This window comes from Podarcis liolepis, assembly GCF_965112155.1.
Source record: "Podarcis liolepis genome assembly, chromosome: 16".
Taxonomy (NCBI): domain Eukaryota; kingdom Metazoa; phylum Chordata; class Lepidosauria; order Squamata; family Lacertidae; genus Podarcis; species Podarcis liolepis.
The window spans coordinates 769,546-782,667 of NC_139567.1; the positions used below are offsets into that span (position 1 = coordinate 769,546).

Sequence of the window (13,122 nt, forward strand, 5' to 3'; positions counted from 1 at the left end):
TCCTTCCAGAAGTCTGTTTGACTTCAGGAATGTTCGAAAACCAAGGTGCAGCTTCTGATTGGCACAGGCACCTTGGAAACAATAGCCGACAGCCGCATTGAATGTTCGGCTTCCGAAAAAAGTTCGCAAACCTGAACACTTACTTCCAAGTTTGTGGCGTTCGGGTTCTGATTTGTTCATCAACTAAGCCGTTTGAGAACCAAGGTTCCACTGTCCACTGTTATTTTGAGTTTCAGAATCCGAGAACTAATGTGATGGAAGTGTGTGGTGGGTGGGCGGTCCTTGGCTACGTCTCCCTTGCTACCTGCCTACATCTCCTTTGCGTTCTCTCCACAGAGGACTCCAGGGAAAGAAACACGATGTCAGTATCCCTGCTCTTGCCACTATACTACTTGCAAAGTAGGTTAAAAACAAAAGAAAACCTGACCATCACAGCCTCAGATTCTAATAAATTGAGCATGTCCATGCAACTTTTAGCACCATTCATTTTAAACACAATAACACACCTTTTGGTTGCAAAATTTGGAGAGAGGCTGCTGCAAAGTAAAAACCAGCCCTGATCCATCCCAGAAGGAAGTGGCATGATTCATTTTAAATCTGCCCTTTTCTATCTCTTCTCCCCCCCTCCCCTCTATATGTTTACAGTACCATAATGCCACTTTAAACAGCCACATCCTCCCCAAAAATTCTGGGAGCTGCAGCTGTTAGGAGACCCCCATTCAACCAACCATTTAACAATCAATCATTCATCATAGGGAACTTTGGGAGTAGTAGCTCAGGGAGGGGAATGGGGGTTTCTAACAACTCTCAGCAAATTTAACAAACTGCAGCCCCCAGAATTCTTTGTGGAGGAAGCCACAAATGTTTAAAGTGGTGTCACAGCACTTTAAATGTATGGGGTGGATGTTGCTGCCAAGAGGCCTTTATTCCAGCCAAGGGCTCTCTCAGCAGAGCTGCCAACAGAGGCCCTTGGAGACACAGCTCGTCTCCCACATCCCTTTGTAGCAAACTTTGAAGATAGCACCAGTGGCGTAGCGTGGGTTGTCAGCACCCGGGGCAAGGCAAGTAATTTGCGCCCCCTAACCCATGGATTTGCGCCCCCTAACCCGTGGATTTGCGCCCCCTAACCCTAACCCCCAGATGTTGCGGCCGCCCCCCCTGCACACCCCACGCTACGCCACTGGATAGCACCCATGTTCACATTCTGCACATGTGGGGCAGGAGCTTACAGCCCACATCCACAGCACACAGAGGCTCTCTAGTTCAATCCTTGCATCTCCAGGTCACACTGGGACTGTCCCTGTGCGAGACCCTGGAGAGGCAAAACTTTCTACACGCAATCCCAACAAAAACTGCCCGCCTCGTAGTACTGTAAGATTGAGGGAGGGGGAGAAGCTCCCCCCTCCACACACTGCAGTCCCCATGAAATCCCAACCCCCAACTAGTATTACATTTTTTGGAATCTGCAGGTGTAGCTACCAAGTACCCTTTATAACATCACACATAGTTTGGCTCTAAGGCAAAATCAGAGAAATCATGCATGCATGTACACCCACACAACAAAGAAGAAACCAGAGGTCCTTCCCAAGCAGGATTCCCTAGCCAGCAATGCCACCTGTGGCTCTTCCATGCTTCAGCAGAAACAACCCCACATATATTCAAAAGTAAGGGAGGGGTGAAAGAGCCCTTGCTGCAATGCATTCAGGTGAAAAGCATGATCCACGGCTTCTACAGGTGCAGCCACTGCATTTCTTTGCTCAATGGAGGGCAGAAACCGCTCTTCTGCTTACCAAGGGATCCCCAGGGTTGCCCCTCTCCGCCACCTTGCTCAACGATGTGTCCTTCTCAAAACCTAAAGCAGAAGAAATAAGTGGGTCACACACTGGTTGCTGGAGTCTCAGTGGTGATGACTGGAAGAAGAAAGTGGAAGCCCTTTTCTCTGAGTCGAGACTCTCCTGCCCTTCCACCCAACCCCTATTTTTAAGGCCATGGGATGCCAAAGTCGCACCTGGAAGATTTCCCCCCTGTGCTTCCTTGCAATGGCTCATAGGAAGATAGCTCATCCCAGGTTTGGCTATTTGAGCATGCAGCTCAGGCTTATCTGCTCTGGCTGGCAGTGGCTCTCCAGGGCAGTGGTGTCTGGTGCCCGCTGTGACTGATGGGGGTGGAAAGCAGGGGGCCAGAGCCAAAGACAGGGAGAGTCAACGCATTGTGATCCTCTTCCCTGCTGAGTTCTACAAGGGCGACACTGAGACTAAGGAGGAGGAGCCTATAAAATCATGCATGGCTTGGAGAACAGGGATACAGAAAAGCTTGTCTCCCTCTCTCATCACACCAGCACTCCTGGACATCCAGGGAAGTAGAATGTTCAAAAATTCAGGACAAGTAAAAAAGCACTTCTTCTTCAGGGTCTTGGGCAGATAAACCCAATGCTTTGAACTGAGATGCAGGGATCAGACCTGTCCTGATATGAAGGACTCTAAGGGTCACCAAGGGCAGATCTACACCTGTCATTCATAACGTTAAAAATGTGTTATTAAAATGTGACACCAGAGGGTGCTGCACACCAGCAAGCCAAAAGCAGTGGGAAACTGCTATTAAGCAGTTTTCTACATTATTTTTCAATACGTTTAGGAGATCAGTGTAGATCCAGCCCAGGTCCTAGGCAGGTGCCTTATATCCGGCCAGAATACCTGTCCATCCAGTCCATTGCTGTCTACTCTGATTGGCAGTGTCTCTTCAGGGTCCCAGGCAGAGAAGGCTCTTTCCTATCACCTAATCTACCTGTGCCTTCTTAAGTGGAGACTCCTGGGATTGAACCTGGAGCTTTCAGTATGGAAAGCATGTGCTCGCTCAGTGAGCTGGGTCCCTCCCTGCTTCATCCCTGCACTTGATTCTTTTATTACTTGGCAGCTCAACAACTGAGCATCTATCTCATCTCGGTCAGATGTGAAACACTAGTGGAGATCCTGGATGACATGAAAGGACCAGCTGAGCTGTTAGATCTGGGATGATTTTCTGACGTTTTTCACAAATGACATTTGGGTGAAGTGGCCCTCATTTGGAGTGGCTCAATGACCAAGGATGGGAAGGACAGACACCTTCTCCAGCTGGGCAATTTTGCAAAATGGACAACCTGGGAAACTGCATAAAGAGATCATGGGAGGCCACCTGAATGTCCCTGGAAATGCCAAGACCCTACAGAAGGGAAAGGGCTGGGATCCAGCAGACCTCTTCTCTGGCAGTCACTGGGTGTGCACTGCACTGCCCATCCTTCACATTTTAGATGTTCAGAAGTGCTTCCCCATATTCCTCCTTCAGAATTACAGCCCCCTTTTTGATGTACATCTGCTGTGTGTATAAAGCAAGGATGTGGCTGCTGGAAACATTTGGAAATGCTTGCAGCATGCAAATCTAAGCCCCAGAGAACTAAGATTAGCTATGCTATGCAAGCCTGCATGCAGCTTCCTGTAATGTGCGAAGCAGCCCTTTGGATCAATGTCAGAGCCTGAGAGGGGGCTAGGAGAGAAAGGTTGGAGGATGCTCGACAATGAGGAAGCCAAGAGTGCTGCATAATTGGTTAAAATAAAATGCTTGGTTGGAATCCCAGATCAGTCATAAAGCCTGACCTTGAACCAAGCCATTCACCCTCTGCAGGTAACCTGAGACACCTCCATGTCAATGGGATGTGGTGCTCCAGATGTTGTGAGACTTCCCATCTCCATCTGCTGCAGTCAGCTGGGCCAATGGAGTACAAGGTCTGAGTGGCTGGATGCCTCTGAATACCAGTCGCTGGGGAACAACAGTAGGAAAGAGCATTTGCCCTCTTCTCCTGCTTGGGGTGGGCTTCTGCAAGAGGCATCTGGGTGGCAGGTTGGGAATGGGATGCTGGACAGATCTAGCCAGGCTCTTCTTGTGCTTTTAGGATCTGAATAACACATGGATGTGCAGAGATGGGGGGAAGGAAACAATCCATTGCTCTTATGCAGCTCCATTCATTTCAATGAGGCATGCTCAGGAAATCTTCATTGCAGATCATAGCACATGTCGACTAGCAGAACAGAAGGGGGGGGGCTTGCTGCTTAGCTTTTCTGCTTCAGATAGTAAGATTTTGTGTGAATTCCTCCACATGCAAAAACTAACATTGAAAAATTGCAGAAAATAAGAAGTGCTAGAATAGGGTGACTTAGTTTTTGTTCTCTGTTCTCCCTTCCTTGTTCTTACTGCTTTGCAGGAAAAAACAGCTGTCGTTTTGCTCCACTCCATGAAATGGGGCATCACATCCTGTGGAGATTTGCATGTGGTTCTTAGCAGCAGCTGTTTTCTCTCCCCAGAATAACAAGAATGCAAGCATCATAATAGCCAAAGCTGATCGAAACAAGTTTCATGTGTTTTCTTCTATTCTTATCAGCTAAGCCAATAAATGCCATCTCCAGTTGCCTCAGAATACTCCTCAAGCCCCCTGGACTCAGCCATGGGGCTTTGGCCTTTGGGGATCTGCTTAAGCATTCAAGACTGTGTATTTGCAGGGAACCCTTTTCATACTAGCCTGGTTCACAAATAATGCTAAGCCATGGTTTGTTTAGCTGAAGTGAGGTTTGCGTGAATGTCTAAACCCAGAATAGCAGACTAACTAGGGGTTGTTTTCTGACAACAAAATCAGGTTGTGAAGCCAAGGTCAGTTGTGGGCTTACAAACTGTGGCATGTTTTAACTATGATTTGGCATCATGATCATTATCTAGACTATTTCTATACTACTTAATATATAAAAATACCTCTAGGTGGTGTATAAGCAACTAAAATAGCAACAATAAATATTATAAAATTACACATAAACCATTATATAAATTAGTCTTAAATATATACAGATATCTATTTCTCCTCCTCCTGGCACACCTCCTTACTCAACATGTCACAGCCTCCTGGCTCCCACTGAGGGCCCAAACTCCCAAATCACCCCTGAGATCTCACAATAAAGAAGGTTCCTGGAACCCGCTGGCTGCACTTGAGTCTCTCACATGAGGCTTGCTTTTATGGGCAGACACCGAGGATGATGGCGCCTCCTCAGGCCTCCCACAGCTGGAGGCCAGTCACCCAGTTCCAGGTAACAGCAGGTTTGATTGGGCAAGTGTCTCAGGGGAGCCAAAGGGTGGCTAATAGGCCACCACTCCCCCCCCCCCAGCTCCTTCTCTGGCCTCTGGACTGCACATCTCTCCTCTTCCACACCCCACAATTTTGATTAACCAAGGGTTGCTTTGGAACTCACCAAGCTACAGGGGATGGGGCTGGAGCCACAGAACCAAGCTGTGGCTTGTTTGCTCATTTGCAAGACAAGCTACATGGGCCTGAGATCTCCTTTTCAAATACCCTACCAAATGGCGCTTCCCCTCCTACACACTGACTTGGATTCATAAGAAACAGGAAGCCAAACTGTGGCCTAGTGTGAACAAGCTGATGCATGGGGTGAAAATTGCAGCTGATTTGCTCTGCAACCAGGAGCTATGCCATGGTGTTGCTCTGCGTTTTATGCAAACCGAAGCTTGTGATTTGTCTCACTCAGGACATACTATGAACCCAAGAACCAACCTTGGCTATAGCTTGTGGGTCGTATTTTTGCTTTGTGGGCCATGTGAACCGAGGCTTATAGTTTGTCTCATGCCAAACAAACTGCAGCCAAATTTTGTCCTGGGTTATCACTCATAGTTTGTTTCAAGCAAGCCACAAGCTAACAAGAGTTTTTTCAAAGCGTTAATTCTATCCTGCAACAACAACAAAAGATCCCTCCGCCTTGGAACACACTTTTAAAAGAAAAGCCTGACTGGTTCTTCAGATTCCTTTTAATGGAATAACATTTTAAAGAAATGCCTGAAGGAACTGATATTATAGTTTGAAATCTTGTTTATTCTGCTATATTTTACTCCAAGAAGACCCATTTATCCTAAATAGAACCCAATAAGGCAGACATGTATGTACAAAATATTTCTTTTTTAATGTGATCACATTGAGATCCCAAGATGAATTTTTGCAAGTAACTCTTAGAAATATGGTGTAATCAATACATTACTTAGGAAATTTTTAATCATATTAATTTTTAATTATTTTTTTAAATTTTGAAACTTAAATTTAGAATTCAAAGCAAGCCCATCATGTGACATATCACATTAAAGCCCATGAAGATCTGAAGAGATTAGTATTTTTAGTTTTGAAATTCTGGGTTGAGCTTTAAAGGTTTTTATGTAGCATGGCAAGGCCAAAATTGACCATTTTTTGAAATTCCCTCATAACTAAAAACAGGATGAGATAAAAAATTAAAAACTGAGACCTGGGACCTTCTCTTAGACTACTTTTAGGAAACTGAAACTGAAAGCAGTATGAAATGGTAAGGTAAAAGGCATTTGATCACTTGACATGGAATGATCCAGCACTTAGTTCAGGGGTGGAGATCCTGCTGGGTCAGATCTTTCTCTTTCTTTGCTGCACGTGTCGACTTTGGCAGCTGGGCAGGGCCATCTACCTGCCAATCATCTGAGACCACCATGAGGTCATATGTCAACTGGCCTGCAGGCAGGGGTCTGCTTTGCCAGTGCATTCCTCGCTAGATTGAATTTTATGCTCATAGCTGATAAGCACAGACTTCAGTCGTTCTGCTTCAGAAATGCTGAACATGTTCCTGTAACTGTTTGCACCGTTGTCAAATGCAGAGATAAGCAAGGCTCCAGGCTTTGTTCCTTCTCTTGCCACCCACGAAAAAGAGACATTTAGAGCTTTTTCTAATGCTTTTGAGATATAAAATCTGGCAAAGCATGGAATGAGGATGGTTCTGTAGTTAATGAAAGAGAGTCTACAAGGTGAGGAAGTTTCAATAGTTTTAAATCAGTAGATCACAAAAGGCTTTAATTAATTAATTAATTAATTAATCGGACTGGATAAATTTTAATCAGAGTTAAAGGTTCCCCTCTTCAGTTTTCTTTTTTCTAGTAGGCCATTTTGGTTTTGCTACATAGCCCTACCAGAAAATTAATGTGGAAAACACAAAAGATGTCCAGCCACCTAATAATTAAACAGTGCACTGGCTTAGGGACAAACTTGGTGTTACTCCAGTTGCAGGGTCAGCAACTATGTCTGGGTGTTTAAAAGGGGAAGGGCTCAGGGGCACAGCATCTGCACTGCATGCCAAAGGTCTCGGGTTGGATTCCCAGCATCCCCAGGCAGGGCTGGGAGGGACCCTCTCCTGGGACCCTGGAAAGCCACTGCTAGTCAGGGCACACAATACTGGGCTAAATGAACCAACGGTCACTGGAAGAAGGCCTCTTCCTCTGTCCTAAAGTTAAATACCAATACATGTGAGAGCCCCTCCTGTTCACTGAGAGCGCAGCAACCAGAGAGGAGAAAGTCTTCTCTCCCCAGCTGTAATTTCGACACCCCCCTTCACTGCAATTGGCCTTAGAAGAAAAGGTTCTCCTGGTGTGAACAGGTACTTTCATGATAAAGCAAAGTTCACTGGGGGTAGGAGATTTACACCAAGAGTGCAAAATTAGCAATGGGGGGGGGGGTGAGTGAATGCATGGCCATGAAATTAGATGTCTGCTTACCAATTTCAAAAAGACACCTTTACATAGGCTTTGGTCATAAGCACATTAAGTGAAACTTAACTGGAATTAAGGCTACAATCCTAAATACACTTGCTAGGGACCGAGTGTTCCATCAAATGGAGCAGGGCTTACATCCGAGTGAACACACATAAGATAGGGCTGCACAGTTGCTTTCAAAATGGCAGGTGACTATTTGACCAAAAATCCATTTATCAGCCGACAGTCCTCTCAAGAAACACACACACGTCCCCCCAGTGCTGCTTCTCCCCTTGGAGCCTTCCAGGTGTTGGCAACTGCAATTCCCATCAGAATAGCCAGCACTGTTGGGAGCTGTAGTCCCCAACACCTGGAGGGCATAGGATGGGGAGGTTAAAGGTTAAGACAAGGGGCGGGAAACAGAGAGGGAGAGACTTTCGTACCTTCTCCTGGGGATGAAAACGTATGACTTATGGCAGACGCAGGAACATTGGAACACTCAAAGTACTCCAGGTCTTCCTCTGGCTCACCTTTCGCCTCCAAGTCCGCTGCCTTTTGACTGGAGGATGTGCAAGCCAGTTTCTCTTCGTCAGTGGCATGCCCATCTCGGTTGGAAAGGTCTGGGATTTTGGAGGCAAGCACGGCTTCCTCTTTGTCCTGCAAAAGCAAGGACAAAGGGATTAAACAGGGATCAGCCCATTGCCCAGGACTTGGATAACATTAATGGGGGGGGGGGGGGGAAGAATCCGGAAGTGCCCAGGGACAGCTGTCTGTGCCTTCCATTCCACTCCTTTTCACTTTCCAGCTTCTTAAAACACTGAATTGATTCTATATTTATTGTCAGCCACCAAAATGATTCTTGCAAGAAAATGAAAATATTTAGGGGGGTTGAATAAGGATATCTGGTAGAATCAAATCTGGTCCATAGCTAATACACTGAAAAGCAAACTTGAAAATTAAGGTACACCAGAGGACACCCCTCCAAAAAGGATTCATTCTTGCTTACGGTACATGGCAAAATGTATTTCATATATTAATGATGATTGAAATGTTCAAATATGCTTCTATTTGGAATTCTTAGTAACCTTTTAAAGTGAGAATATCACAAGAACTTAAAGACAATATCCTATTTTTAAATAAATCACATTTTTTTTAAAAAAAATGCTGATACTTCTCAACGCCAGTAATAATGATAATAATATTTGGGGGGGGGATGAGAAGGAAACAACTCAGATTTGTGCTTTGTATGAGCATGTTTAATTTTATTTTCATTCGTCGTCCCCCCCAGTTCTTGTGTGCAACTGAGGTGTATATTCTTGTTTAAATAAATAAAGATTTTTATTATTATACTTTATTTTAAAAGCTTCTGGAAAAAGAGTTAATTTAGTCTGCAGCTCTGGTCTTCCTAACAGGCAGGCAGTCGGATGCCTCCGTAGGAAGGGCGGTGGCTCAGTGGTACGGCTCATGCTGTATCTCAAACAAGGCTCTGGTTCTTCCTGTGCAGGCTGGGGGCGGGGGGAACCCTCTCTGGAAGACTGGAGAGATCCTGCCAGTGCTGGAGCTGATAGGTAGCCTATTCTGGCACAAGGCGGCTCCCAATGTAGCTTGGTGGAGAGCCACTGCAGACAATACCAATGGTCTGACTCAGCCTATATTCCAGGGTCTGCTTTAGGTTCTTAAGATGCCCTCAGTGTGGACCGTTCCCTGAGTGGATCCCCCTCTTTCCCATTTGCCCTCTTCCCCTGTGCCCCACCTGCTCCGCTCCCCTGCAGGAAAGAGCAAGGCAAGCAAAAGCTGCCATTCCTTCTTCTTCCCTTGTCTCCTTTTGGACAGTAGGAAGAGGGCAGATAGAGGCAGGAACAGCAGAGAGTAATTCTGAGGGACGTGGGCCCAGGGAGAGTCCCAAGGATGCCAACTCTGGAAGGTGCACCTGTCCCCAGCTGCTGGTGCAAGGAACCCTTCTCCAAATCCAAAGCTCTTCCACATGGATTACTACTTAAGAAAAGCCTTGCTGGATCCAGCCAGTGGCCCATTGAACGCGGCCTCCTGCTCTCACGTTCCCCCCAGTAGATGCCTAAGGGAAGCCTGCAAGCCTGCAGGACCTGAGTGCCACGGCTCTCCCCCGACCCCCCCAGAGGTGCACAGCCTCTGACAGTGGAGGGAGACTATAGCCATCGTGTGGGCCTGTGAATGTGGGGAGCAGGTGGCAGTTCTTGGCTACTCCATACCTGGGAGCAGACATCGAGAACCAGGGACGGTGCTTCGTATTTCTTCACCTTGCAGCCACTCCTGCAGAGAGAAAGGGAGGACAGGGTCAGCGTTGGACTTTCTGTTATTGGGTGTGGGGTAGGGAGCTGAGGAGTCAGGGAGGGAGGCAAGTAGGCAGACCAGATGGCAGGACCAGAATTGGCACCCACGTTGTTGGCATAGCAGATCTCGGCCCTGATCAGGGAAGGCCATGTTCTTTCTTAAAGCAGGAGGTGGGGAGAGAAGAAGGGAGAGACCAACACAATGGCTACTGTGCTCAAAAGACCATAGACTCTGAAACAGCCAACACTTAAAAGCCGTTTTGCACGAGGGCAAACACAGGTCTGCTGCCAACTCAGCCAATCCTGGATATTAAGCGGCAGAGTCAGTTTTTCCAGCTAGGGAAAGGGTGACGATTCAGCGGCACAGTACTTGTTAAATGCAGGAGGGCCCTGGGTTCAACCCCCAGCACCTCCAGGTAGGGTGTGAAAGAGTCCTGCCTGAATACCTGCAGACCTGCTGACAGTCAGAGAATATAATACTGAGCTAGATTGATCCATGATCTGATTTGATACGAGGCACCTTCCTACGCTGCTACTGGTCTCTTGCTAAAGCATCTCAGAAGTTAACTTTGCCTCTTGTAATGACTTTGGCTCAACAATGTTTGAAACTGAAATCATAGCACCACAGAATTGTACAGCTGGAAGGGACCGCAAGGATCATCTAGTCCAAGTGGACTAACACTTTCCAAGAGAAGCAGAGGAACAATACCATGGATGTGGTGGCATCTACAGATTTTCTTTCTTGCTGTGGACTTGGAAGAGGAAGCCAAGTGATGCCACTGCAGGAAAGGGCACAAGAGGATAGCACAGTGGAACAAAAAGCTCTCCCCAGGAGCAGGAGAGCTGCTTCTGCCTGCGAAGCCCTGCGCAAATCATGATACCCTGTTCAGATGTAATGGGCACAGCGCCTCTTGCCAGGGGAGGCGAGAGTAGGCAGAGTGCACCAGCAGGCAGCTCATTCACAGAAACACCATGATAAGCCAGGAAGCCTGACTTATGCCAGAGGCTGGGCAGATTTTATTCTACTTTTCATACAGAACTGGCCTCCCAAAGCAGCTCAGGTCCATAAAGAACTGAACACAGTGCTAGGAACCCACCAATGAAGCTGGACAGCAAGAGCCCCCTCTCGCCACAGCTGCCCAGAAGCTGCCTCTGACCATGGAGGCGCCATGCAGCAAGACCCACCCCATAGGCATCTAATCCCTTTTTCTAAGCTGCTAGCCCTCACAGTCATCTTGCCACAGCAACATGAAGGAAGACTTGACTTTGGTTTGCCCTGAAACTGCCCATCCATCCAATGTGATGGGAAAAATCTCCATCAGGATTGTGCAGCTTTTAATAGAGGATCTATGCCTTGGCCTTATAGCAGGAGTGGGGAAACTCAGGCCCAGGAGCCCAGTGTGGCCTCTGTGGCCCTTGGGACTCTCTCCAGGCCATGCCCCTCCCTGTAGACCACACCCCTCTCTGGCAAAGGTGTCCTGGAGTGGCAGCGATGCCTCTTGCTTCCCAGCTGTGTGTGGAAACTGGCCCTATAAACAAAGATCAACATGGCAGTCCTTCCTCCGCCCACTTCTGCCTTGATCCCTGCCTACTGCTAGCAGGTGGCCCCCAGAACGTTGCCCAGAAGAGAAGGCGGCCCTTGGGATGAAGAAGGTTCCCCAAGGTTCCTCTGATGGTGTTTCTGCTTGGCAGGGGGTTGGACTCGATGGCCCTTGTGGTCTCTTCCAACTCTATGATTCTATGATTCTAAGTGCTGCCTCAGGCTCTCCTTTTTCCTAAAGCAAGAAAAGGCGCCTATTGCAGCCTCTCTTCAGATGGCAGGGTGTCACTCCCTATGCTGTTGGCCAGGACACCTGGGACTGGAGGACCACATCCTTCCCACTCTGTTCTGGGGAAACTTTTACCGTGCCTAGTTCTGTAGGTTTTCCATTTCTGTAATGTGGAAGATAAGAGCTAGCTGAAGCTCCCCACTAGAGACTGTGAAGGGCCATGATCTCTGAAACTATGTGGCTTTTTTACTGAAGACCCAGACATTTGTTTCTGAAAAAGGTGGGCTAACCAAAAACGAATTCTTGGCTTTGGAATGAAAGAAGAGCCATAATGTGTGTGTTTTTTTTTGGGGGGGGGGAGCGGGGGGGGAGCACACAGCAAATGCACAGAATTTGTTATGCCTTGGAAACCCATAGAAAGCAAGCATGCCACAACAGCCAGCCCAGCCATCTCCCAGGCCTCATTCTGCTGCAAAGCTAAGCTGCCAGGTGAAATTATGGTCTTCTAAGAGGAGGCTGGAGACAAGAGACAGACAAAAATCTCAGAATAAATAGGCGAGGAAGCTGCATGCAGTGAAGAGAGGGGGGGGGGAGGGAGAGAAAAGATCAACAAAAACACCAAAACCCAAAGAGGAACACAAGAAAAAGAAAGGAAATGAGTACTTACAACAGAAAACAGAGAAATTTCACTTGTTCTGTAGTCCTGATGCACCAAAAATGAACAGACAGGAAAGAAAGGTAGAGAGATGGAGGGAGAGGGGGGGAAAAGAACATGTAAAAGACCCAGGTGTGTGTGTGTGTGTGTGTGTGTGTGTGTGTTCAGTATATATATTTTCTCCCTGGATAAATACAGAAGTCATACTATGAGTGGAAAGACTATGCAAAGAAGAGATGTAAAACTTCAAATGTTTGCTGCTGGTGTGCAGAAGCCCTACAAATGAGTGCATAACTTAGAGCCAGGGCTATGTGAGCCCCCTGTTGATGTAAGGCTGGAGAATGCTACATGAGGGAATATAATTTAGCCTCCTGAGAATCAGGAAACAACATCTCAGGTTTCTAGCCCTCATGGCTATGAAGATATGCCTCAATATGTGTGGACATAGAATCATGGAGGCAAAAGACACTTCAAAGGTCATCCAGCCCGATCCCTTGCCTATCAGGAAGGCTGTAGCCATGAATTTTCTGCACTGGCAAGCCCCACAGCAATTTCAAAAGCCAGAAGAGTATTAGCTCCACGTGGCGCCTGCTCCTCAGTATAACTAGAAGAACAAAAAGAAATTACACAAAAGAGCAGTAAAACGAGACAAAACAAAAACTGCAGAACTGTGCAGTGGAGGGGAAACTATGCAAACATTCTCAAAGTTGTAAAATTCATCTTTGAGGGGGAAGGACCAGGATTACCAGGCATAGGTTTCTTGCGTTTTTAGCATAGTGTAGACCTAGCACTACTCAAAGCCAACTGTAGCTAGAGTTGA

At 47.0% G+C, this 13,122-nt stretch overlaps 1 protein-coding gene across 9 annotated transcripts in view; it reads right to left on the reverse strand.

Moving 5' to 3' along the window:
- TACC1 (transforming acidic coiled-coil containing protein 1) overlaps nucleotides 1-13,122 on the reverse strand; it is an 89,916-nt gene that overhangs the window by 12,570 nt on the left and 64,224 nt on the right. For 3 of the 9 annotated variants that reach the window (XM_083480423.1, XM_083480419.1, XM_083480424.1), the window contains 4 exons: nucleotides 12,315-12,350; nucleotides 9,798-9,858; nucleotides 8,013-8,226; nucleotides 1,791-1,852 (listed from right to left, as the gene is read on the reverse strand). In XM_083480423.1, coding sequence (XP_083336549.1) covers nucleotides 1,791-1,852; nucleotides 8,013-8,226; nucleotides 9,798-9,858; nucleotides 12,315-12,350 — 373 coding nt within the window. The remainder of the gene's footprint in view (nucleotides 1-1,790; nucleotides 1,853-8,012; nucleotides 8,227-9,797; nucleotides 9,859-12,314; nucleotides 12,351-13,122) is intronic. The other 6 variants (XM_083480426.1, XM_083480421.1, XM_083480425.1 and 3 more) reach the window with 3 other exon arrangements.